The following is a 24,143-nucleotide window of genomic DNA, read 5'->3' as shown; positions in this document are numbered from 1 at the left end:
ATATGCAATACGTAGTTTAAGCTTGAGTCAGACTCTTATTCTGCCATTTCTGGGAGTAAGGAGGCTCTTTTAGACCCATCTTCCAAGTAGGTATGTGTGACTCAGCTAGAAATTGAGCCAACTCTACTTCGAACCGGGCCAGCTGGTTCGGAGCCGGCTTGAACCCCTACCGGCAAAGGGGAATTGGGTGAGGATTCCTTCTACTGGTAAAGGGGGGGGGTCTTCCCTAAGGGGCCTTCCCTTCTTACGGCAGGAAAAAGAAGTACTCACAAGTCAGGTGGCGGAGGCTCCCCCGGCCCCCGCTAGCCTCCCCCAGAGACTCCTGGCCTAGTTCATACTCGAACTGGACCTCTGCTCAGGCATGGAGGCCATTTAACCTCTATGCATCTGTCATTTGCATCACTATGCATTTGCGTGGTGACACAAATGGACTGTGTGTATGCATGGAGGTCAAAGAAATTTTTATTTTATTTTTATTTATTTTTTACATTTTATATCCCGCTCTTCCTCCAAGGAGCCCAGAGCGGTGTACTACACACTTGAGTTTCTCCTCACAACAACCCTGTGAAGGAGGTTAGGCTGAGAGAGAAGTGACCCAGCTAGTTTCAGGGCTGAATGGGGATTTGAACTCGGGTCTCCCCGGTTCTTGTCCAGCACTCTAACCACTACACCACACTGGCTCTCTATGGCTTCCATGCCTGGCTTCCATGCCTGTGCAGAGGTTTGGTTCGGGCCCAAACCAGGCCAGGAGACTCTGGAGGAGGCCTGCAGGGCTCAAGAGAGCCTCCACCACCACCCTCCCACGGGTGCTGCCAGCACAACTTGTGAGTACTTCTTTTTACTGCTGTAAGAAGGGAATCCCCCTTAGGAAAGTCTCCCTCTACCCCTTTACCGGCAAAGGGGAATCCTCACTGGAGCTGATTCCGCACTGGTTCAAGCTTGAACCAAACCGGGGGCTGGGCTGGAGGGGCCAAAAACGTGCCTTCTGATTCCGGTTTGATTCCGGTCTGGATTTGAACCAAGTCAGGAAACCCAGTTTTGTGCACATCCCTACTTCAGATCAAGCATCAGAACAGACTTGAATAATTTTTTCATTTTAAAATTTCTGAGCATGAGGATCTTAAGATGAACACTCTCTTTCTTCTTTTAAAGGCCATAAAATATTTCCCTTCAGTATTTCCCCACCCATTCCTTCTGCCCAGCTGTCCTCTGGGTAGAACTGTTTTTATTCCCTCACCCTTTCATGGCTCTGGTGCTCTGGTGTAAAAAACCTGTGATTGTTTCTGTAAATGCAAAGCCACCCTAGAACACAAGTAAATGATTGCCAATGGGCTCAGCTTTTATAGATCAAGATTTTTGATTCCTGGGTCACATTTCTCCAACACTCTTGAAGAGAGGATATGAAATTCCAGAAGGGTTTTCTTTCTAAGCTGAATAGTCCCCAGAGTTTTTGAACGCTTGTCTTGAAGAGAGGATATGAAATTCCAGAAGGGTTTTCTTTCTAAGCTGAATAGTCCCCAGAGTTTTTGAATGCTTGTGTTGGAGAGGAAGACATTTTCAGGTGTGGCTACTATAATTTTCCTTTTGGCAGTTGTAGCTGGATGGTGTCATTAGCCCAAAGAGGGTGAGGGCACAGCTGAGACATAGTTTGAAAGATTTGTTTTCTATCTTAAGATTTTCTTTGACAGTGGCAGTTTTGTTGACTTTAACTGTGGGGATTGGCAAGAATCCCTTTTGGAGACTGTCCTTATCCATTCATGGTAGAATAACATAGCAAGTAAAGCATTCCTAGGATGTGCCATCAGTAGGACACTAGGGCCAGGAACTTTGATAGCTGGACTCACATGTCTGACTCTCTGTATCACTATGTAGCTTGGTAGGAGAGAGAGCTGTTGACAAACTCTCTGCTGCTTTTGGGTGCTACCACTGCCGATGGTCAGAGTGCAGTACTGCAGCTGCTAGCTCATCAGGGAACAAATGGCAAAAAGGGCTGATGGGATTTCACTGCTTCATTCCTAAAGCTAGGAAACAAGTTCTGAGCATTAAAGGGATGCCCAAACTGAATTTTGACAGGCATTGCTGTGAAGACTGGGCTGAAAGATTTTCCATGAGCCGAATTTCTGTATCTTTTGAAAGAAAATGTTTCTCTTATAAGTTTTGTTCCTCATCTTAATTTTTCTTAGAAATTTTTAAGTCCTGAAATCTAGGCACAGTGGAATATACTGACCTAATGCATCCTCTGGCTCCAAAGGAACAGCAAGGGTTTTTAACTTGTGTTTAATGGAGACTTGGAAGACCTTATTTTCTCTAGATTATTTTGCAAAAAGGCTGGTTGGGGTGGAGTGAGGGGGGTCATTTTAGAGGGGAAATAATAGTTGTGGTAGCAGTGGAATCTTGCAGCCTCTGATTGAGCCATCAGATAGCAAGGGGAAGAAAAGCCCCAGGGCAAAGCAGCCTCTTTTTTGTCACCAGGCCTTTTCAGCAGGATTGGGAGGTTGTTTTAAGTTTTTGATTTGGATTTTCAGGATCTGGTGAGTTTTTCAAGTAACTTGCTCCTTGATATCTGCATTTTGTAACCCCCCAAGCACACGCTTAATTTTCCCCCTTCTCCCCCCTTTCTGTTAGCTTCTTGGGTCTGCCATTTTTATTCACTCCCGCCACCACTCTTCCCCAAGGCCCCTTTGCTGCCCCTGCTCCAGTGAGGAGATGACAGCATTATCTCACAGACACTGACTGGCTGAAACAAGCTGTGTGACAGGTGTGAAGCTACTGCTGTCACCAACCTGGCTGTGAAATGGTTATTTCAGCTAGAAGCTTCCACTGGGATTTTTATGTTGCTGATTCCTGACAGGTCTTCTGTGTTTGCTAAGATTTCCTGCTCCCAGGAGCACATAAAAGGAAGGCTCTCAGACAAAAGGCCTGATGCTCCTTTATATCCCAGTAATCTTTGGAAAGACAGTTGGTCTCTACTCGTCCTAAAGCATCACTCTAACTGCCCAGTTCTCTGTAGTCCCAGAAGCAATGGGACTTCCTTGGTTCCTCAGTCTGAGCAATGTCACTTTACAGAGCAACACCACAGCCTAGCCTTGCCTTGCTGGTACTTGAGCACTCACCTGTATGTGGTCACATCTGCTGCCTCTGGCCCTTTTGCTCTTTTTCAACTTGTTCTGCATTTGACCCCAGCCTGTCTTGACCACATCTGCTGCCTCCGGCCCCTTTGATCATCATCAGTCTCCTCTGCAGTCAAACTCTCTCAGCAACAGCCTGTCTTGGAGCTAAGCCAAGACCTGATATGCTCCTATTTTTGTGGCTCACTAGGTTTTTCTCTTTGCATCTTCGCTTTATAAGAAATTTCCCTTATAAATTTCTAACATAAATAAACTTTGTATACTTGAACCTCTCCCATATTTGTGTCTAAATTAGGCTCGCAAGGACAGTACTCTTAGTCCTTTCTTTGTCTACTCTGTCCATAGCTCTTTTCTCATTTTTAAAAATATTTATTCTTATGAAATTCACATAGGGGGAAAAATCTCATTCAACAATAACTTTTGCACTAAGCAACCATTTCAGTGGGAAATTTTCCACCATGCACTAAAAGAAACTGCAGTGAAACTCACAGATGTTTAGCTCATCACTGTCTTATTGTGAAGACAGTAGTAGTTAGGTTTTAAACAGTAGTAGATACTTGAGTTTATGAAAAATGAAGAAAAAATTATTTCTCCCCATTAACTATTCAACAGTGGTGTGCTTAGTATTCTGCTATTTGTGTCGTGTTATTTTACTTGACAATTCCTTTGTTGGGCAGATTACAGAGTAAAAATTCAGAATGATTGGTTGATGTTTCAGCAATGGGATGGTTGTGGAGAAAAAATTAGCTTCCAAGTTCAAATAATGTTTTTAAAAGAAAATATCTGCAAGTACATGTTTTTCTTCTTCTTAAGGGAGCAGAAAGAGAAGGAGCTTCCTTGTTCCCATAAGCCCCTTGGGCTTCCATGTCACCATGGAACTAGTGTACTGAACAAACCCCATCCTGTCTTATAGCAAACAGCTTTCCTTGGGAAGGAGGAAAAGAATCTCCATAGGAAACAGGATCATTTTTGTGTGAAATGTCCAGTCATCACACCTAGGCGGATACAGGAAAATGACAACTATACAGGGCCTTAACAGGCATAATGAAAGCACCTAAAACATTCAAAGGTCATTAATACCATATGACAAACAAAATCATATTTGGGGACCTGTCCGCCAGATGACCAATGTCTGCCAGGTGACCAAATGAGTGCATGCAAATGTCTGATCAAATGGCTGGCTGAAATGAAGCTTAGGCTTCAAGATGGAATCTTAGTTGACCAAACTGGTATATGTATAGCTTCTCTTCATCACCATGGTTTCCTCATAGATGGGGAATCAATGTGTTTCAATGGATGCCCATCAGCGCTTGTAGGAGAAACCGCCTCCTACCCAGTTAAGGGGAGAGGGCAGGTGTAAAGTGTGTGTGTATATAAAGGGCAGGGCAGTTTGTTGTTTTTTTTTGGGGGGGGGGAGTGAGATTAGAGTGGTTGAAATCACCTGATGCAGGTATTTCTAGCATGGTGATATGTGGGAGTGGATCTGCTGCCTTACAGAAGTTCTTCTTTGCCTACAGTTATGCTCTGCATTTATTGAGAGTTAGACAGTTGTGTATAATACCAAGCCTGAGTAGGGATGCTCCTTCTTGTTTAGTTCAGCATTACATGTGACTGTTGCTTCAACTGGCTAAAATAAATCTAATAAATAAATAAAATAAATCTGGGTATGCTCCTGAACTTGTCGCAAGAGCCTAGGGTAAATTAGTTTTCAAGAGGGTGAGAATTGGAAAGGGCACATACAGGTGAAACTCGGAAGATTAGACTATCGTGCAAAAGTCCATTAATTTCAGTAATGCAAATTAAAAGGTGAAACTGATATATGAGACAGACGCATTACATGCAAAGCGAGATAAGTCAAGCCTTAATTTGTTATAATTGTGATGATCATGGCGTACAGCTCATGAAAACTCCAAATCCACAATCTCAGAAAATTAGAATATTACATGGAACCAATAAGACAAGGATTGAAGAATAGAACAATATCGGACCTCTGAAAAGTATACAGTGTACTGTGCTTGATTGGCCAGCAAACTCGCCTGACCTGACCCCATAGAGAATCTATGGGGCATTGCCAAGAGAAGGATGAGAGACATGAGAACAAACAATGCAGAATTGCTGAAGGCCGCTAATGAAGCATCGTGGTCTTCCATAATACCTCATCAGTGCCACAGGCTGATAGCATCCATGCCACACCGCTTTGAGGCAGTAATTGCTGCAAAAGGGGCCCAAACCAAGTACTGAATACATATGCATGCTTATACTTTTCAGAGGTCCGATATTGTTCTATTCTTCAATCCTTGTCTTCTTGGTTCCATGTAATATTCTAATTTTCTGAGATTGTGGATTTGGGGTTTTCATGAGCTGTACGCCATGATCATCACAATTATAACAAATTAAGGCTTGACTTATCTCGCTTTGCATGTAATGCGTCTGTCTCATATATCAGTTTCACCTTTTAATTTGCATTACTGAAATTAATGGACTTTTGCACGATATTCTAATTTTCCGAGTTTCACCTGTATGATCTTGTGACCTTAACTGAATACTTCTATTTCCAAACTGAGTTGAGCTTGTCCTTTCCAGAATGGAACCCTCACTGAAGTAGTGGGATAATCTCCCATGTGTGTTGCCCCGAACTACTTGGAGGAAGGCTAAGATACAGATGTGATGGTGATGAATTTTTCCTTTCTTATTAGCCTCCTGTTCCAAGCCCTCATGAAACCATACTAGCTTAGAAATCAGAAATATACCTGACCTTGATTCTTCCTGAATTGCTCATCTTGCTGGTTATGATTAGCACCATCCTTCTAAGGTGTCTAATGAGCCTTGGTAGACAGAATGTGACACTCATACAGTGTAGCTGTCTTGTAAATCTCCAGGGTACAATAATAGGTAGCAGCTAGGCCGTAGCAGGGATGCAGAAGGTGCCCATGGCCCTCAGATGGCAGAATTCCCTATTGTTCCAAAACAGCCAGCTATGTGTCCCAAGGATTGCAATACGTCTCTCTCTTTGTGAGAGGTTGTGAACTCAAGTGTTGTTATAACAACAACAACACTTGTGACCTCAAGTATAATAATAATAATAAGAAGAAGAAGAAGAAGAGGCCATGACCTCAAGGTTGTGACCTCAAGTAGCTGAGTCAATGGCAGTCAGAAGATGTGAGTTGCCCTTTGCAAATTCATTGCAAGGCTGCCAAAAATCTATTGTGACATCAGAGGTCTTGTTGTAGATTCCAAATGAATTGAAACACCTGACCAATTTTTATTGGCTTTTGGATTGAATGAGATAGATGTGATACACATACAGCACAGTGGGGAAGGGTGAGGTGGGGGGAGGTGGACAGAGCACGCCATGAACCCTACCTGGGTAGTCACTTTGACTCTGAGGAGGCAAAACCAGAACTGGACCCAGTCTTGGGCCTCAACACAGGCCAGAGCCTGAGGGAGCTCCTCCAAACCAGGACCCTCAGAATCTGAGCCCTCTGAGGAGCTGACCCTTCCTACACCATTGCACTCCCTGACCTCTGTATTTCTGCATCAGCAACAGTAGTAAGGGGGAGGAGTGCCAGACTCCAGGCCAGAAAACGTCCCCTTTTAAGGCTTCTAGTTTCCAGGCAGGGAGGCAGAACCCAGGAGGTGTTAACCCAGAGGTATTTAAGAATTAAGTCTGCCTCTGACTGCTGTTGGATCATCTTGTCTCGTGGAGCTGTCTGTGGTGCTGCAACTCACCTCACCATCTTCTGGATGCCATTGGCTCTTGTCAGTGGAATGGGACAGGATGTAGCTTGCCATATTTGCAGGCCCTCAGCTATTCATATCTTTAGCACTGTGTCTGATTTTTTCAGACATGTTTGTTCCTTTGCTTCAGTATTTTATTCTGAAAGTATTTCAGTGTCTTTGGCCATCTGTAAGGTTTGGTCTGGTCATATATCTTCTGTCTCCATTTCTGACTGTACAGTTCTGCTTTTCTGTCATCTGTAGCCTGAGATGGAGAATGGTAACCATTTCCTATTCCTTCCACTAATTGTGCTTTCCTTTCAGCTGATGAAGTGTAACAAAGCATTTGCTGAAATGTAGAACAAAGGCATGCATGTTGACATCTTCTCAACAGCCTGCTCTAGGGAGCCACTTATTTGTGCTCAGTGAGCCAAAGCTGGTCTTCTATGCCATCAGAATGAACACACAAATCCTCTTGAATAAGAATGAATAGTTGTACATCTATTACAAGATATGGCAGGTATATTCAGTCTCTACTTATAAACTACCATGCTCTATAAAGAGCAAACGACTTATAGAGCTCTTGCTTTATAAAGGAGTGGATTGCTCTTTCTCCAAAGTGCATAATACTTTGGCCTAGCATGACGATGGTGTTTAGATTATTTGGTGCGCCAGCCCGCACCCACACAATCCGCACTCATCAGTTGGAGTTAGGAAAATGAGTTCTGGTCTCCAGGAACGTATCCAAGTCCATTTTAAAGCCAGCCAAGCTGGTGACCATCACCACATCCTGTGGTAGAGAATTCCATTGATTAACTACTGTATGTGCTGTGTGAAAAAGTACTTCATTTTGTTGGTCTTAAATGTTCTGGCCTTCAGTTTCATGGGATGACCTCTGGTTCTAGTGTTGTGAGAGAGCGAGAAAAAATTCTCTCTAACCAACTCTGTGCATGCAGCCCGAGCACCCCCATGACCCCTACGTCGGAGTTAATGGTACGCTTGGACATTTAACCCTGGCTAAAGGCTGAGGTTAAAAAGTTGGGTTGGGTGGGAGGGCAGTGCTGGATTCGGGCTCAATCCCACTGCTGCACACCAGCAGCCCAACCCAGGCTGGGCTGATCTAGGCTGGGTTGGGCTGTTCTTGTGAATAGGCTCAGTGTGTCATAATGAAGAATTGCTAGTGAGCTTGATAATGGTACATTCAGATCAGCAGCTCCATTTGGAAGAAAAACTTAAACCATAGGAAATTTGATACACAACTATGTTTATTGTCAGCCTTAGGATGTCCTTTGAGTGTTTGTATTGTTTCTGCTTGGATAGAAGTGTCGTGGAACTCCTTACTTAAAACTAAATCTGCTGTCGAACTGTGTGGGAATAATTGCTGAGTGAATAATAACTGTGGATATTTTAGCATATGGGAGAGAACCATGTTATTTACAACCTAAGTCAGCTCTGTTGTGTTCAAGTTGGAGCTTGGTTGGCTGCCTTGTGGGGAGACTGCTTGGTTTCCACCCCCACCCCGGCTTCCTAGAATCTAGTGTTTGTATTACATTGGGATAAAATGGTTTGTTTTTGAAGACCTGCCTTCCTTTACCCAAACTGCTTCTTGGAAGATGTTGGAACAGTTTTGTTTGGAAAGAAGTGGACATTCCACCTTGGTATTGCTGTGTCACACTCAGTTGCACATTCTGAGGAACGCTTTCAACTGTGTAGGTAATGTGGGTCTGATCCCAGCACAAATAAGCTCGGAGGCAATGATGGTTTTCTCCCAAAGCAAGAAAATAAATATCTGAATAAGAACAGCCTTGCTGGATCAGGTCAAAGGCTTTAGTCCAGAATCCTGTTATACACAGTGGCCCATCAGATGCCTCTGAGAAGACCACAGGCAAGAGGTGAGGGCATGCCCTTTCTCCTGCTGTTGCTCCCCTGCAACTGGTATTCAGAGGCATCTTGCTTCTGAGGCTGGTGGCCTATAGCCACCAGACTAATAGCCATTGATAGACCTGTCATCCATGAATTTGTCTAAGCCATCCAAGCTAATGGACATCACCACATCCCATGGCAGAAAATCCCATAGATTAATTATGCTCTGTGTGAAAAGGTACTTCCTTTTGTTGGTCCTAAATGTCCTGGCCTTCAGTTTCATGGGATGACCCCTGGTTCTAGTGTTGTAAGACAGGGAGAAATTTTTTCTTGTCCACTCTCTCTATTGCATACATAATTTCATACACCTCTATCATGTCTCCCAGAAACCACCTCTTTTGCAAACTAAAAAGCCTCAGATGTTGTAGCCTTGCCTATCTAGCTTGCTCCAGGCCTCTGATCTTTTTGGTTGTCCTCTTCTGTACCTTTTGCAGTTCTACAATGTCCTCAAGATATGGTGACCAGAACTGTACACACTACTTCAAATGTGGCCGCACCACAGATTTGTATAAGGGCATTATAATAGTAGCATTTTTTACAGCTGTCATGCACTGAGTCAACACTTTCAACGAGCTGTCCACCATGGCCCCAAGATCTCTCCTGGTCAGTAAGTGACAGCTCATACCCCATCAGTGTTTATCTGATGTTGGTTTTGTTTTTGTTTTGGCTACAATATGCATCACTTTACATTTGCTTACATTGAACCACATTTGCCATTTTGTCACCCACTCACCTAGTTTGGAGAGATCCTTTTGGAGCTCCTCACAATCTTTTTTGGATTTCACTACCCTTAATAGTTTAGTGTCATCTGCAAATTTAGCCACTTAGTTGCTTACCCCAACTCCATGATCATTTATGAATGTGTTAAAGAACCCTGATCCCAATACAGATCCCTGGGGAACCCCGCTTCTTTCTTCCCTCCATTTTGGAAGCTGTCTATTTATTTCTACCCTCTGTTTCCTGTCTTTCAACCAGTTACTAATCCACACATGAACCTGTCCCCTTATCCCATGACTGCTAAGTTTTCTCAAGAGCCTTTGGTGGGGAACTTTGTCAAAAACTTTTTGGAAGTACAAGTTTACTATGTCAACTGGATCATCTTTATCCACATGCTTGTTGACACTCTCAGAGAACTCCAAAAGGTTAGTGAGGGCAAGACTTGCCATTGCAGAAGCCATGCTGGTCCTTCTTAAGGAAGGCCTGTTCTTTTATGTGTTTAACAGTTTTGTCCATAAGTGTGTTTTTGTCCATAAGTGTGTTTACCTGGCACAGAAGTTAAGCTAACTGACCTGTAATTTCCCAGATCCCCCGGATCCTTTTTTGAAAATTGGAGGTTACATTACCTACTCTCCAGTCCTCTGGTACAGAGCTTTATTGTAGGGACACATATTTTTTGCTAGGAGATCAGCAATCTTACAGTTGTGTTCTTTCAGAACTCTTGTGTGGGTGCCATCTGACCCTGGTGATTTGTTAACTTTTTTTTTTCCAAGACAGCTTAGAATATCTCAAACCAGGATCTGGGCACCATTAAGAATTAAGTCCAAGGTTGCCTTCTCTCTGATTGGTTCCATAACCATCTGTTCTAAGGCACAGTTGTTTAGCATGTCTAGAAGTTTGGTCTCTGTCAATAACTGCATGTGAATTTGCTCAGTCTGTGTGACGGTTATTGAAGTCACCCATTATTACAGTTCTGTCTCTCTTTGATGCCTCTCTGATTTCCTTCTCTAACTCCAGGTCCCTCTCAACATTTTGATCCAGAGGGCAATAGCATGTCCCCAGTAACATATTTTCTTTCAGTCTTTGTCACCCATAATGATTCAGTGGAGGACTCTGGTCCTCCTGGGTTTTCTAGCTTGTTGGAATCTATCCCTACTTTAATATATAGCACTACTCCACCCCCAAACTGCCCTTACCTGTCCTTTCTGTAGAGTTTGTACCCAGGAATAACAGCCACACACACCCCACCCCGGTTCTCACCATTCCACCAAGTTTCTGTTATGCCCACTATATCTATGTTTTCATTGGCAACCCACCACTCCAACTCACCCATCTTGGTTCGGAGGCTTCTGGCATTGGTATATAACCTATATACCGAGTCTCTTACCTGGTGTTGGTGTGTGCTATCTCCTTTACTGTCATTTGACCTTTTTGATGAGCTGTCTGTCTGCTCTATTTTGGTTCTACTCTGTTCCCTTCTGGTATATCTGAAATGTTTGCACCCTCGCACCGTAGGGGATTTTGCTTGCTGAACCACCCAGTTCCTGTCGGCAATCCCCCAGGCAGCATTTTGAAAGCTGCCCTGTGACCTTTTTGATTTTAAGCGCCTGCAGTCTGGTTCCATCTTGGTTCAAGTAGAGCCTGTCTCTCTTGTACAGGCTTTGCTTGCCCCCAAAATGTATCCCAGTGCCTAACAAGTCTTAATCCCGCCTCCTGGCACCACCATCTCATCCACGTGTTGTGACCCCTCCGCTCTGCCTGTTTCGCTGTCTGTGGAACAGGTAGCACTTCAGAGAATGCTACCCTGGGGTCCTAGACTTCAGTATGCTACCTAGCAGCTTAAATTTGGCTTCCAGGACCTCCCAACTTCATTTCCCAACATTGCTAGTGCCAAAGTGCACCACGACAGCTCACTCCTCTCCAGCACTGCGTAACAGCCTATCTAGATGCCACATGATGTCCACAGCCTTTGCACCAGGCAGGCAAGTCACTGTGCAGTCTACATGTGGGTCACAGACCCATCTCTCTGTGCCCCTAACCATTGAATTGCCCACTACTAGGAGGCCCCCCACACCTGGAGGAGTATCCTCTGTGCCAGAGGATATGGGCACATCACCTAAGGTAGAGGCCCCTTCCAAGGGAGCATTCCTCTCTTCCTCAGACTGATGTCCTCATTCCCTGAGATCTTCATTCTCCATGACAGCAGAAGTACTGTCAGCCTGGGAGTGGAATGCCTCTATCACATCCCCAAAGGTCTCACCCACATACCTTTCTGCCTGCCTGAACTGCTCCAGGTCAACCACTCTGGTTTCAAGGGAACAAAGTTGTTCCCTGAAAGACAGGAGCTCTTTGCATCAAGTGCACACCCATGACTTCTGTTCCTCAGGTAGAAAGTCACACATGGAACACTATGTGCAGTACCCTGGGAAGCACCCCCTTTCCTGCTGACCTTCTACCTTCATAACTGGCTTTATTGGCAATTTAGAATATGTAACACTTGTTCATTTTAAGCTAGGTCTTTGCTGCAGTTGTCAGCTAAGTAAAGGTTTTAAGCTCTGTCCTCCAATAAAATTTAAAAAGTGGGTTAGTATTTACGTTCTTCTTGTGCTGGTTGTCCCTTTTGTGATAAAGAGGGACCGCTTGTATGGCTCCATGCACACTTTCCCGCTGAATTACATATCAAACTCCGATATCTGTTTGCAAACTCATATTAGCAAAATTATTCTGCTCTGACCCTTGTCTTGTCAACAGCTGCTTTCAAAATGAGCGACTTCAGGAATGTGGCCCCTCTCACAAGCTGCATGATTCAGCTGCAGCTAATCCCCACTCAGGCCCTTTTGTCTTCCTAGACACAACTGAAAAACTGCCCTGTCAAGAAACAAACCTCTTGCCAGCCAAAACTCAAACCCTAGAAAAGACTAGCCCTAACAAACTTAGCTTGTCCTTTCTCGCCTTGTTTTCTTGTTGGTTGGTTGGTTTGTTGATTTTCTTTCTCGCTTGCTATCTTCTTTAGAAAAGAAAGCAAAATAGTTTTCCTTCCTCCTCTGCTCTGAGCCTTGTTTGCTCAGAGCTCAATGGTTTGCTAGCCTCTTTTGCTTTGAGCCTAATATGTCTCTAATATTAAAGATGTTTCAGCAAATCTCTCTACTATTTAGATCTGACTCTTTTAGAAGGGTTAGCTGATATCCAAAATGCCTTGTAATAACTTCTCCAGCAAGAAGACCCTACAGAAGAATTCTATGCATGATACTTGGAAATATCCCCACTGTGTACAGTGGGATATGTACCCTGGGAACTGTGTTTAGGAATGCAGTACTAAACCTGCTCTTCTCACTTTTAAAGGTTCCTGATCTGTTATTCGAATCTCTGCATGCATCACAATTCATGCACATCCCTATTTGATTTTGTGGGTGGGTGGGTGTCTGACTGGTGCCCACTCCCCCACCCCAAACTGTTGAGTCTTGGTGTCTGCTCGGCCCAAGAGTGCCTCCAAGAGCAATACCAAACAGCCAAGGACAACAGAAGCCCTCAGCAGGTGAGCATCCCCCCCACCCACCCCGCCTTGGTCAGGTTATATAACTTGGTTCTTTAAATAGGGCCTAATTTGGGGAAGGGGGGAATTAGGTGCTTGTAGGACAAGAGGAGTGTGCTTGGCTGAGAGAGGCCGCAGTAGTCCCCTGCCCTTTGTCTTCTCTCCCCTTAGATTTGTCCCATTGTTGCTTGCTCGCCTCCAATTGCCCCCCCCCCCCAATAAAGCCTGCTTCTTTATTTGGGGTTTTTTATTTTTAGCTTCTCTGTGTGCACCACAGTGCTATAGACAGCAGTGTGTGTGGCACACACAATATAAGTAGACCATCCCCAACTCCACATCCCCTTTTTAAATACATGCCTTAAATGCAGTTCTTCTCCTCACCCCACCCCGAGTTGGGCTTCAATTTAAAAAAACCCAAAGGTGTCCGGGAGGGTGCGAGGCAGAGCCAGGAGCAGAATTGCAGGCAGAGGGAGGGTTGATGCTGCTGGTTGTGGTGGGCAACGGCGAGAGGGGCTATTGTCCCCAAGTTGTTCTCATTATTGTGGTGCCGCGTAGGCTCACCTTTCTGGAGGAGTCTAGTCCCACAATGCAGCCACCTGTGGTGACTGAGGTAGAATGGGAGGGGGGGGTCCTCCCCTGTCAAGAGGAGCAGGAAGTACTTCTGCTTCGTGGAATTTCTGAGCCCCAGACCAAGGGCAATGGTGGCGGTGCCCAGAATGAATCAGCAGCCCCAGTACCATCACCACAGAAATGGTCCTGGACCAATGGCAGTCTGTTGTGGGACCACTTTGAGCTCTGCTCTGGTGACCATCACCATGCTGCCTGCATCTTCTGTGGGACATAAGTCAGCTGGGGGAAGCCGGGGGGCAACACGCCCCCATAGCCACTGCAGCTGGCGACACTCGTGAGTACTACCTTACTCCCCTCCTGCCCACTCTCTTTAGGGAAGACCCCTGGCCCCCCCATTGCGCTTTACTGGTAAAGGGGAATCCTCACCAGATTCCCCTTTACCAGTAGAGCTCTGAGCCCTTTTGAGCCAGTTTGAACTCAAACTGGGTCCAGCTTGACGGTGCACAAAACAGGACTGGGCTGAGCTAGTTTGGACTCGAGCCATGTCTGGACTAACTTGTGCTGCACTTACTTCTCTGGTCTGCTCTGCAATCTGCACTCTGCATTGCAAGATGTACTTAGTTCAAAGCAACATCCTATACCTATTTTTATGATGACTGATTGATTTAAAAAAAACACACAACAAAAACAACAAAAATCTATGGGTCATCATAAAAATATGTACAGGATGAGCAAGATAAAAACCAAAAGATGAGAATAACAGAAACCTGGAGCCATGGGATAAGATTAAAAGCAATCTTTAGCTGATAGGTTTTCATGCAGTGATGGGACAAGTAAGGAGTGCAGATTCCACCCTGAGCCCCCATGCATTTGAGGAGTTCTCCCGCAAGGTGCCTTTCTTGCCCCACCTTAAGAGTCTTTCCTCTTCCTTCCAAAGATTTAAATGAGGAGTTGCTCCTCATGCTTCCTTAGAATGAGTATTGGTGGTGGTGGTGGGTGTTGCACAGACCTCTAAAGGCAGACAGTTACACATTCTGGGTGCTGCCACTGAGAAAACTTTCTCTTGCATACCCACCAACTGTATTTCAGAAGGTGCTGTAGCACACAGCAGAGCCTCTCCAGTTTCCCTTAAAGAACAGGCAGATCCATATGAAGTAGGGGAGGCGGTCCTTTAGATATGTTGGATTGAGCAATCTGAAAGCAGAATCTTTTGCTGTACCATTTATCAAGTTGAAAGGTTAATAACTATAACTTATGAGCAGTGCCTGTAGTAATGATGCTTGCAATGCAGTGCACCCTATTAGTAATATAACTATAGTAGAAATATCTATTTGAAATTTTCTGTAAAGAAGACCAAGGTGTAGCAGCAGCATGGCTGCCTAAAGTGGGCTTAATATTATCTTACACTTTATCAGCTCTTTGGGACTGACCCCCACCCTCTGTTGAGCAGGCAAATGGATCCCATTGTAAATTAACTTGGCTAACCACAAATCACGGTGGAGGCAAAGATTCCTCCAGTTTTGTAGTTGCTATTTTTATGAATTTTTACTGCATCTTTAATACACAAAGTGCTTTAAAGTCTCTATTTTATTCTTCCTTGCAACAATCCTGTGAGAAAAGTCACTGTGCTCATTTTAGACATGAAGGGACTTAACTAATCCTCTGCCTCAACAGGCTTTTATTCAGCCTTGTCTATAATTGTTTTATGCATAATGTTATATTTATATAGAGCAGGGCTGCTCAACTTCGGCCCTTCAGATGTTGGCCTACAATTCCCATAATCCCTGGCTATTGGCCACTGTGGCTGGGAATTGTGGGAGTTGTAGTTCAAAAACAGCTGGGGGGCCTAAGTTGAGCAGGCCTGATATAGAGCCATATAAAGCTATATAGAGCCAGCATGGTGTAGTGGTTAGCGTGCTGGACTAGGACTGGGGAGACCCGAGTTCAAATCTCCATTCAGCCATGATACTAGCTGGGTGACTCTGGGCCAGTCACTTCTCTCTCAGCCTAGCCTACTTCACAGGGTTGTTGTGAAAGAGAAACTTAAGTATGTAGTACACCGCTCTGGGTTCCTTGGAGGAAGAGCGGGATATAAATGTAATAATAATAATTATTAATTAAAAATACTGTTAATATGCAGTTGCACAGTTATGACTGAGGATAAGAAAAATGCAGGCAGTTTCTTTTGTAGGTATGTACATGTGGGCCTCCACAGTTCTGTTTGGCCCAAGCATATGCATAGTTAGTTTGCCTTTCTGCTATGAATTCTATGCAATAGCTAGAAGACAAAGGAGACATGGTACATGATGAAGCTGAATTCATCCTTTTTCCTTGTTTAGGGGTATGCATGGATTGATTTGCCCTTTCACTCTGCACTACTACTTTATCTTAGAAGGTAGGTAATAACCGTGCCTTGCCATCCCAGAGAATGCATGCAGATATTCAGCTGTATTTCCTGGGTCAGAGCTATAATCTGTTTTGTTTATGAGACACAGCCATGTTAGTTCCAAATCTCCACCTTCACGCCATCTCCACAATTTTATTCCAACATCACAGTAAAAAGTTAATTAAACCACATTCCTCTTCCCTTTCACCCCCACCCCCCAGTTTTCTCTTTGGACTAGCTTTTTGTGTATGAGTAAACATCTTGTCCTCCAGTTCTTCCTGCCCACTGGGAGAGGCAGAAGAAGTTTAATGGGTTGTACATGTAATATGAGAATAGCATGGAATACTGAGACCCTCCTGCTGATGTGCAGAACTCCAGGACAGTATTCAAATGGCATATTTTAAAGAATAAATTGGCAATTTTGTTCTTCTGTCATATGAAGGATATTGCTTGGAAAATCCCATCTTTTTAGTGGACTGACACTTCTAAGCTTCAGGATTTGAAACACTCTTGCACAATGTGTTTGGAAGGAAGCAGGGGGGGAAAAAAGGAACTGTATAAGTAGTAGTACAGTTAGTTGAATCAAGATAAAGTACCAAAATAGAAATCCAACAAGCATCAGACAGCAGTTTCTGAAAGGTTTACAGGTAATGTTTTCCCTTTAATTTACATCTAAGATTTCTTTTAAAGATACACCTACAAATGTAAAGTGTGACTGTGACAACCAAGGAATTTGAAAGCATGTTTATCCATCTCCATAGAGCTTCCAGAGAGCCAAGATCTGATTGAGGCCCCCCATTGCCGTTCTCATGTAGGCAAACCTGGGTTTATTGTGTCATGTTTATATAGCTTTATGTATTACCCAGACATTTTACCCAGACATTTACAGAAAAGCTTGATAAAACACCCTCTCCTGTTTTGCTTTACAGTGCCCTGTTCAGCCCCATGTGAGGGCTTCTTTCATACATGCAATTTGAGAAGCTATATTCAACAGGATATTTGGTCTCTGTTGAACTGCATACTTCATTATTGAAACATCTCATTTGATCTGATTTTGTGCTAGTGTATACCATGTTAAATTCAAAAAGGACACTTAGAAGTGGAGGTCTCAATGCATCCCTAAGGGATATAGCACAAGTTGTTTCTTGTGTTTTTTTTATTAAGGTGTACTGATATAGGTATGGCTAACTGAAAATAGGAATTCCTTCATATACTGTCCACCCATCCATTGTGAAACATATACTGCAGGAAACTGAATGCTGATTCCAACATTATATTTTTCCTTGTGGAGAAATAAATGTGAAAAATGTCACATTGGAATGTGGAATCCACACGGGTTTTGCGGGAAGAATTTGTAAACATGAGAATTCCTGTTTGTTCTTGCCATAGATCTTTCCTCCATATGGATTTTGCATTCTAGCATACCAATTTTAATGTGTTTTTCTCTGTGGAAGAAAAGTGTTGTGATAGAATCTACCCTTGGGGAGAGCAGTCTATCCAGATGTGTTGTATTGCAAAATGGTGATGGTATATCATACCGGATTGCAACCTTCTGTATGGTTGATTTTGCATTTGTGCAACAATGCAAAAGTACTTTCTCTCTGGTCACTTGCTTGAAAGAAAACAGACACTTTGTGTTCCTGTTAATCATTTTGACCCATATAAGCTATCACCCTGGCCTTTGAGGAAATTTCAAACAAAGAATATGGCCTGGTTCATACAACTATTTGAAACTAATTTTAATGTGGGTTACCGACATTTGCATGATTGTGGGAACCCACAGCATGGTGGTTTATTTCCACCTTGTCCTAGGTTCATACATTCACACTAATGTCGGAAACCCACATTAAAACTCGTTTCAAACTATTGTATGAACTAGGCCTATATGTTCCCTCATCCCATCCAAGGTTACAGGTTAATGCTATCTGAATTTGATAGTTGAGGAAACTAAGGCATTAATCTGTACATGCCTCAGCTTGCCCATAGATTGTATAATACGGCCTTTCCCTTTATTTTGTCCTACATTCAGTGAAGCATAAAGTGGAGGGTTAAATGTCTCTGTGACTTGGGCTGTAATGGCACTTAAAAAAATTCAAGCAAGTTGATACTCCTGGGAAATGTAATGTAATTTAATTTTGACCCTGCTTTCCCAGAACTATCAGTGATCATCAGATGATCTAATAATCTTCCAGTGTTCTCACTCTGCTTTACTACAATGAGTTTTCAGCTTGGATACTATGTGGAAGGCTGGATGTCTATGCCAGTTACACAGTGTTGCAGTGATGTGGGCTACATGGAAAGGCACATAGCACTTGAAAACACTAATTCTTAGCTGTTGATGTGTTCCTGTGAACTACGCTTCCCCTTTCCTTGAGCTACCTCCAAGCATTTCTCCATGGCTACTTAGCCTTTTATATGATAGCCCTGCTATCTTCCAGCATACTGGATTTCCCAACTCATAACTCTAAAATGCTTTATTTCAGAGTAGAAAAGACGCACTATATGTGGCCTATTATATCCATATCAGCTTGCTTATCCTTTTCAAACATCCATTGTCTTTTAATAGGGCTCTGCTTGGCGGGGGGAGTCCTTAATTCCTGCCACATAAGAATGGCCAGCTTGAGTTACAGCAAGCTGTACTATGCTACTCTGATCAAAAGGCCTTTGTTGTTTTAAAAAGTCTCTCTCCCTCTTTGTTTCTTTCTCCCTTTTTTCCTTTTAATATAGTGGTCCAATAATTCAATGCAGCAAAATTGCACAAGCTTTGATTTGAGAAATCGGGGCATTAAATGACTGACTTAGTTCCCAGTTGTATGTCCTGATCTAATATAGGGATGACAAGAATAACAATTTTTTAAAAGGACTGGGCAATGGACAACACTGTTTGTAACTTTTAATTTTGGAAATGGCTTATCTGTCAGGAGCCTTAGCTGTAACTTTATATTAGAATAGTATATCACCAGCGGGGTGCGAGTGGGACTCATGGGACACCACAAGTGGGGCACAAACAGTATTACAATTCTTAATAGGTCTATAAGCAGGCAGACCTTAGGGCTTCCAGAAGTGTATATGTGACTCCACTACTCTAATATTACCAAAAGGGAGGAATGGGCTTATGCGTCTCTGCCATGGAGGTCCTCTAATGGTGAATATATATTTTTAACCTAGTGAGAACATTTGTGACATGTGCAAAGCAGGAGATAGGTGAGGCCTCTAGGGATGTGCATGGAACTGGGCAGGTGAGGCTCGAAGGTGGGGGGGGTACTGCTTTACAGGTGGGGAGGGTACACTTACCCCTCCCTCCACTTTCCCCCCACCAATGCTCTGCTTTTCCAAAGTCCATCGGGGTGGCAGTGTACCTCTCTGCCTGTTGCCTTTGCTGGAAGTGACCGGAAATATTTGACATGCCTGCGTGCGCCAGGCATGTGCGTGCGCATGTTGCACCCGCCATGTGTGTGTGCACCTGCGATGTGTGTGCACCTGACGTACACAGGTGCATTGGATACTTCTGGTTACTTCTGGTAAAGTCGGCAATGGGGCGGCAGGGAGGTATGCTGCTGCCCCAATGGACTTTGAAAAAATGGAGTGCTGCTGGGGGAAAAGCGGAGGGAGGGGTAAGTGCATGCTCCCCCGCCTTTAAAGCAGTACCCTCTGCCTTCGAACCGGCGGTATCGCCCACCATTCGAACCGGTTCAGAGGCCCATAAAGGGCCTCCGAACTGGTTCCATGCATATCCCTAGAGGCCTCATCTCTGACCTTGTGATGGGTTTCAGAGGCACTCAGTGACAGGAGCTGCTGGGGATAGAACCAGCAGCCCCTACCTTGATGCACAGCTGCTTCATGTGTTAAGCAACCTGAGCTACATATTTTATATATCTTTCACTTTGGGAATTTCTTGTTGAAAAGTGGTGTATAAGTATTCTTCTTATTGCTGATGATGTCTTCATGGCATTTCTTTATAACTGTACATTGTATTAAAAGGAAGGTTTGGGTTGCTCTTTTCAGTTTTTGTGATTCAGTTCACTAGTGAAATGCTGGAGGGATTGCTAGATACTACGGATAACTGGTTTTTACTTTGTTTCTTGACTTGCTGTCCTGTAAGAGAAGTATTTGAAGAAACTTGTAGGCATTCAATGAGCTTGATAAACAAATACATTCTCATTAATAACTGCAAAGTCTATCTGCTAGTTTAAAGAGTGTGTGAGTGTGTGTGTATGCTTTGCTGCTAACCTAGACCGGGGGTTACTCTATGTTTTCCTGTGATCTACCCTCAGTAGAGAGATTGATCAGATCCCAATTTAGGAGCACACTGCTCCTTCGAGGTAGGTTGCCAACAGTTGAAGACTAATCTAAAGCCACTGACCAGGCTCAAACACAGCTTCAACAACCTAGAACTGTCTGGCTTAGGACTTAAAAGCACTAATTGGGAAGTTGTCCCTCTCGGGAGGGTGACAGTCTTAATGATACTTTTTACTTATCTGTAAATGCAGTTATTAGCCATGTAATGGCACAGCAGGGAAGTAACTTGCCTAGCGAGCAAGAGGTTGCCTGTTTGTATCCCTGCTGGTATGTTTCCCAGACCATGGGAATAGTCTCTGCTAGTTTAAAAAGTTTGAAGTGTGTGAGTGTGTTTCCCAGACTGTGTGAGTGTGTTTCCCAGAGTATGTTTCCCAGTCTATGGGAAACACTTATATCGGGCAGCAGCAATATAGGAAGATGTCGAAAGGCATCATCTCATACTGCATGGGAGATGGCAATAGTAAACCCCTCCTGTATTCTACCAAAGAAAACCACATGGCTCTGTGGTCACCAGGAGTCAACACTGACTCGACGGCACAACTTTACTTCAAATGCAATCAGAGGCGTAACTAGGGAAAACGGTGCCCGGGGCAAGCACTGAAATTGCCCCCCCCCCACGCGCCCCCTGCCACCCCCGGAAATATGGAAATATATCACAGCCATAGTCAAATGTGGATTGTGGGCTGCATCCGTGCAAGTATACTGGGACAGGAAAAAGGAAACATGAGGCTACAAGGCTCTTTAGAAATATATATTTTAAAGAAATGTCTTGCACACCAACAGCCTAAGTTTGCAGTCCTCATGGCCAGAAAATAAATGCTTTTAAACATAGTAATAGGTTTTGTGTCCCAAAATAGAAAAGACAAGACAGGCATTCAGAGGCGTAACTAGGGAAAATGGCACCTAGGGCAAGCACTGAAATTGCGCCACTGTCCAAGCAGGAATGATGGGACTTGTAGTCAGCAATATCTGGAAATCCCCGTTAAAAGGAACACTGTACCATCTAGACATGGTTGTTGATCAAAACCTGAAAACATGAGCCATCTCTGTAAAAGACTTAGAACAACAGTCAGGAGTTATGCGAGGAGTCCAAGTGTCATTTTCTCTGTCTCCTCTCATTCTTTAAAAAACATGACTTTGTCCTAGAGGATCACCTACCCAAATAGCCACTAGCAAAATAGGGGAAGAAGAAGGTGGTGGGGTGTGTGTGTGTCTATAAACCAGTGAATGATTCCTGCCAGCCTTTGTCTTATGATGACTGTTGGCTCATGAAGGGGTATATGTGCATTCACCACACTAGTGCTTATTTTGACACCAAGAGGGAGGAGGATACATTAGTTTGCCACACTAGACAGAGGAATTTGCAACAGGAGCAGATAGCCAAGTTCTGCCAGGGCCAAAACCAGCCCCTGCCAAACTAAGAAATCATTGTAATTTGCCCCTTCCTGTCACAAGCAGTGTGCTGTTCTTTTATTATTGACTCTAACTCTCAGATATCCCAGTCATGGATGGAAAATTCAGGGTCAATTTACAAGAGACACATTTTCTACATGAAAGTTTCTTCTGTGCAGGTGCTGTGCAGAAACCCATGTGTAGTGATCAGTACATATGTAACTATTCCGCCAGGGGCATAGCAAGGTTGGAATGGGTCCAGAGACAGGATTTCAAAATGGGCCCCCAGACCCTCAAAGTCCAGGGCCTCCACACACCCCAGGCCCCCAAGGATTTAAGTCTGATATTTCAAAATAAGTATGCTACCTGGAAATACATTTCACTGAATACACGCATGCACACTGCACAGTATATAGTGATATACATTGAGTACTATATATTTGTGCTACTTTTAATGCCTAGAACACACTAGCAATGCTAATTATTAAAATGGACCCCTTGCTGCAGATTAGCAAATGATACTCTCAACCATGCTGGGTGAGCCTATGTTTGTTTTCTCAGAATTCTGAACAAATTCAGTAAAGTTTGATTCCAGGAGTCTTTTCACACCAGGCTTTTAAAGCCCTTTAACACACATCTCCTCTGGAATAGAGGTGCTGCATTCACATGTTGGCCAGATTTACCCTGAAGTCCCTGCAAGTTATTGGGCAGCAGTTCACACACAAGAAAAATAAAATAAAATAAAATCACAACACATGCTTCACAGTTCTCACTCAGACCTTCTGGATTGCAAAACAACTTGAACATAAGTGCATTTATGAATGAATGAATGAAAATAAATAAAATATACTTGTTCCAGAAGTGTTTGTAATTTTCTGACATGAAACAAGCCACTTATAGGCCTTTTTAGATAGTTTTTGTTTTTAAAGCCAGCACATTTTCCAGTCTGTTTTAAATTAAATATTCAGAGACTTCTCAGTCTCGCCCCACCCCCCCATATCAAAGCCCTATGGCAAGCAGATCCCTATATATGGGGGTAACCACAAAAAGGAATTCACAGCCTACCTAGCAATAGCTGTTCTGGATGGTCTGGTCTGAGCAGAGGGTCTGCTGCCTGCTTCCTCCTTCCTTGCTTGGGGCCTACTCGAGTTCAGGCTTCAGGGAGGCCTACTCAGAGGCCTCTCTGGAAGCCCCGCCCACCCACCGATCAGCTGAGAGGCGGGGAGAGAAGAGCTCTGCAGTTTGTAGGCCTTGCCGATCCTAGGCCTCTTTGCCGATCAGCTGGAGCTGGAGGCAAGTGGCTGAGGGGCCCTGGGGCTGGGCAGGTGGGCAATGGGGTGGGGGTGGCAGGGACTGGCATGGCGCCCCCACCTCAATGGCGCCTGGGGCACGTGCCCCCCTGCCCCCCCCCCCGTTACGCCTATGAATGCAATTATTAATTTCAGGCCTACAGACTATTGAATGGAAGAATAACCATTGAAGCAGTATGACTTTTGAGCAACCTCTGGAAACAGAGCTCATTCCTTGTGGCCATTCCCTGTTTGTCACCTTGGTTCAGTTTTAATTCAAACCAAACTTCTCCATTTAGTAATTGCACCGAATTTTTAATCCACCACATATATAGGAATATATACCTATAACAAAGCATTGTATCCAATATAGTAATCCCCTTCTCAGGAAGGCACCACTTCCTCCCTCTGTCCACTTAATATGATCCTTTATTCCTACATGGAGAATGATGTGAATCCACCACCACCACCACCACACGCCCAAACTGCAACTAAGTGGAGACAGCCAAGAACAGAAAAAACCACTCTCGCTGCTCTTTATACTGTGATATATCTTCCATGTAGGAAAATGCATGACATAATCTCCATGTCTGGGAGCCAGAGATGTACAGAGTGGCCTCCGAACAGTTAAAATGTTTCAAGTCAAGGAGCCACAGTTCATATTCCTGGATGCTACTTAGATAGAAAAGATGTCTAGTAAGTGAATTTATGTTGGTAGCCAAAGATGGCACCTGCTGAGGGAAGGAAGGATTCTAGAGCAGGGATTCTCAGCGTTAGGTCTCCAGATGTTATTGGATTTCAACTCCCATAATCCCCAGCCCCAATGGCCTTTGGTTGGGGATTATAGGAGTTGAAGTCCAATAACATCTGGAGACCCAACCTTGAGAATCCCTGTTCTAGCTGGTCTTGCCAGGCACTCTGCCTCTTCCTGGAACATCAGGTTCTCTCTGCCTAGGATGTTCTTGCTCTGCCTATGTCCAGCAGGCACAGGGCAACTTGTGTAGTTGTTAGCTTCTATTGGAATGTTACTGTAGCACCCCAAGACTTTTACAATGTATTTAGAAGTCCAAAGATTTCAGAAGAGTGCTTGAAAGTGTCTGAACTCTGGCAGGCTGCCTAAATGTAATTACACAAAAGACATTGCTCGGTTGAGTGCTGTCTCTGTTCTGAGAAGCAACACCTGAGTGCTA

General features: G+C 43.9%; 1 protein-coding gene and 1 long non-coding RNA gene across 6 annotated transcripts in view; one reads left to right on the top strand and one right to left on the bottom strand.

Annotated features, from left to right (window-relative positions):
- Window positions 1-22,800, bottom strand: part of LOC128327558 (uncharacterized) — a 38,800-nt gene extending 16,000 nt beyond the window's left edge. Inside the window, exon 1 of the long non-coding RNA XR_008308676.1 lies at window positions 22,730-22,800. This is a non-coding gene — a long non-coding RNA (uncharacterized LOC128327558). The remainder of the gene's footprint in view (window positions 1-22,729) is intronic.
- Window positions 1-24,143, top strand: part of CSTPP1 (centriolar satellite-associated tubulin polyglutamylase complex regulator 1) — a 191,377-nt gene that overhangs the window by 30,864 nt on the left and 136,370 nt on the right. For 2 of the 5 annotated variants that reach the window (XM_053256466.1, XM_053256445.1), the window contains one exon: window positions 15,927-15,982. The exons of the other annotated variants lie outside the window; for them this stretch is intronic. In XM_053256466.1, coding sequence (XP_053112441.1) covers window positions 15,931-15,982 — 52 coding nt within the window. In that variant the 5' untranslated portion in view covers window positions 15,927-15,930. The remainder of the gene's footprint in view (window positions 1-15,926; window positions 15,983-24,143) is intronic. 5 annotated transcript variants of the gene reach the window in all.

Source organism: Hemicordylus capensis, chromosome 1 (assembly GCF_027244095.1).
Source record: "Hemicordylus capensis ecotype Gifberg chromosome 1, rHemCap1.1.pri, whole genome shotgun sequence".
In the NCBI taxonomy this organism is placed as follows: domain Eukaryota; kingdom Metazoa; phylum Chordata; class Lepidosauria; order Squamata; family Cordylidae; genus Hemicordylus; species Hemicordylus capensis.
The sequence above is the reverse complement of the archived record's forward strand: the minus strand, read 5'-3'. Positions and strand labels throughout refer to the sequence as shown.